At 65.6% G+C, this 2,141-nt stretch overlaps 1 protein-coding gene across 1 annotated transcript; it reads left to right on the top strand.

The window, feature by feature from the left end:
- Positions 1–36: 36 nt before the first annotated feature.
- Positions 37–2,086, top strand: LOC146601245 (transcription factor 7-like 1; the record flags this gene model as incomplete). The annotated part of the gene is made up of 6 exons (XM_085309604.1): positions 37–213; positions 401–533; positions 1,048–1,150; positions 1,440–1,538; positions 1,615–1,773; positions 1,877–2,086. Coding segments are annotated over exons 1-6 (881 nt in total), but the record flags the coding sequence as incomplete, so codon positions are not given.
- Positions 2,087–2,141: the final 55 nt, after the last annotated feature.

The following is a 2,141-nucleotide window of genomic DNA, read 5'->3' as shown; positions in this document are numbered from 1 at the left end:
AAAAAAAAAAAAAAAAAAAAAAAAGCCTCCGCGGCGATGCGCCGGCGGGAAGCCTGGGAGTCGAGGCGTTCGGCGCCGGGCGCACGCCGGGTCGCCTCGCCGGGCCACTTGCACGCCGCTCTCTTGCAGTACCTGCAGATGAAGTGGCCGCTGCTGGACGTGCCCGCCGGCGCCACGCTCAAGGACAGCCGCTCGCCCTCGCCCGCCCACTTGGTAAGAGCCTCGGGTCCCCTTTTGCTTGCTTCCCCCCCCCTCCCACCGGCGTCCCGTTGCTTCACAGCCCAGAAACATGGGATGGGATTTTTTTATTATTTATTTATTTGTTTGTTTAAATTTTTTTTTGCGGACGGGGTCGAGCTGGGCGCTTTTTCGCCCTGCCCACGGGCTCTCTCGCCCGCAGGCCAACAAGGTCCCGGTGGTGCAGCACGCTCATCACATGCACCCGCTGACGCCGCTCATCACCTACAGCAACGACCACTTCTCGCCCGGCTCGCCGCCCGCCCACCTCTCGCCCGAGATCGACCCCAAGACGGGTGAGGGGCACGCTCATCCCGCTGGGATGCTCGGGGGCAGCAGGGATGCTTGGGGACCGCTGGGACGCTCGGGGACCACCGGCATGCTCGGGGACCACCAGGATGCTTGGGGACCACCAGGATGCTTGGGGACCAGTGGGATGTTTGGAGACACTTGGGATGCTCGGAAACCGCTGGGATGCTTGGAGACCACCAGGATGTTTGGGGGACCAGTGGGATGTTTGGGGACCAGTGGGATGTTTGGGGACACCCGAGATGCTCAGAAACCGCTGGGATGCTCGGGGACCACCAGGATGCTCGGGGACCACTGGGATCCTTGGGGACTGCTGAGATGCTCGAGGACAGCTGGGATGCTTGAGGACCACCAGGGTGCTTGGAGACCACTGGGATGCTTGGAGACCAGTGGGATGTTTGGGGACAGCAGAGTGCTCGGGGACTGCCAGGGTGCTCAGGGACTGCCGGGACGCTCGGCGACCGCCCGGTTAACGCCGCTTGGCCTCCTTTCCCCCCGCAGGCATCCCGCGACCGCCTCACCCGTCCGAGCTGCCCCCCTACTACCCGCTGTCGCCGGGAGCCGTGGGGCAGATCCCGCACCCGCTGGGCTGGCTGGTGCCCCAGTAAGCGCGCCCTGGCGCTTCCCGCTTTTGCATCTCTGCCATTTTTCCTTTTCCCCCTTTTTTCCTTTTTTTTTTTTTTTTTTTTTCTCCTTTCCTCGCCGCTGCTGCATCAGCCCGGACTGGGGCAGGGACGGGGCTTCGTGCGCGGTTTTCCCGCGGCGAGCCGGCCGGGATTTTGGGGGGATCGGGCTATGCCGGGGCAGGGTGGGGGTGACTTAGGGGAGGGCTAGAGCTTTTTTTTTTTCTTCTTCTTCCTCCCCTACCTCCTCCTCCTCCTTTCCGGCTAAAGCGGCGGCGTTTGCAGGCAGGGCCAGCCCGTGTACTCCATCCCTCCCGGCGGCTTTCGGCACCCTTACCCTGCCCTCGCCATGAACGCCTCCGTGTCCAGGTGGGTGCGTTTTTCGGGGAGGACGGGGACAGGAGGGGACGCGGCGGCGGAGCTGACGGCGCCGCTTCCGCCGCAGCCTCGTGTCGAGCCGCTTCTCGCCCCACGTGGTGCCGCCGCCGCCGCCGCCGCCGTCGAGCCACGGCCTCCACCCGCCCGGCATCCCGCACCCCGCCATCGTCTCGCCCGTGGTGAAGCAGGAGCCRGCGCAGCCCGGCGCCAGCCCCGGCGCCAGCGCGTGAGTCGGAGGCGGGAGGACGAAAAACGGAGGTGCCGGGACGGGGCGGCATCGCGGCGATCGCCGCCGCCGGTCCTGACCCGCGGCCGCCGCCTCCTTGCAGGAAATCGCCCGCAGCGGCGGGGAAGAAGGAGGAGGAGAAGAAGCCCCACATCAAGAAGCCGCTCAACGCCTTCATGCTCTACATGAAGGAGATGAGGGCCAAGGTGGTGGCCGAGTGCACGCTGAAGGAGAGCGCCGCCATCAACCAGATCCTGGGCCGGCGGGTACGGCCGTCACCGCGCGCCCTTCCTTTTTTTCCCTTTTTTTTTTGGCCCTTAAATCGGCCACCGGCTCGCGAGGCGCCGTGGCAGCTGCGGGACCCTGGC

The sequence above is a fragment of the Rhea americana genome, unplaced genomic scaffold (genome assembly GCF_003343005.1).
Source record: "Rhea americana isolate MKP2758 unplaced genomic scaffold, rheAme1 scaffold_1068, whole genome shotgun sequence".
NCBI lineage: Eukaryota > Metazoa > Chordata > Aves > Rheiformes > Rheidae > Rhea > Rhea americana.
The sequence above is the reverse complement of the archived record's forward strand: the minus strand, read 5'-3'. Positions and strand labels throughout refer to the sequence as shown.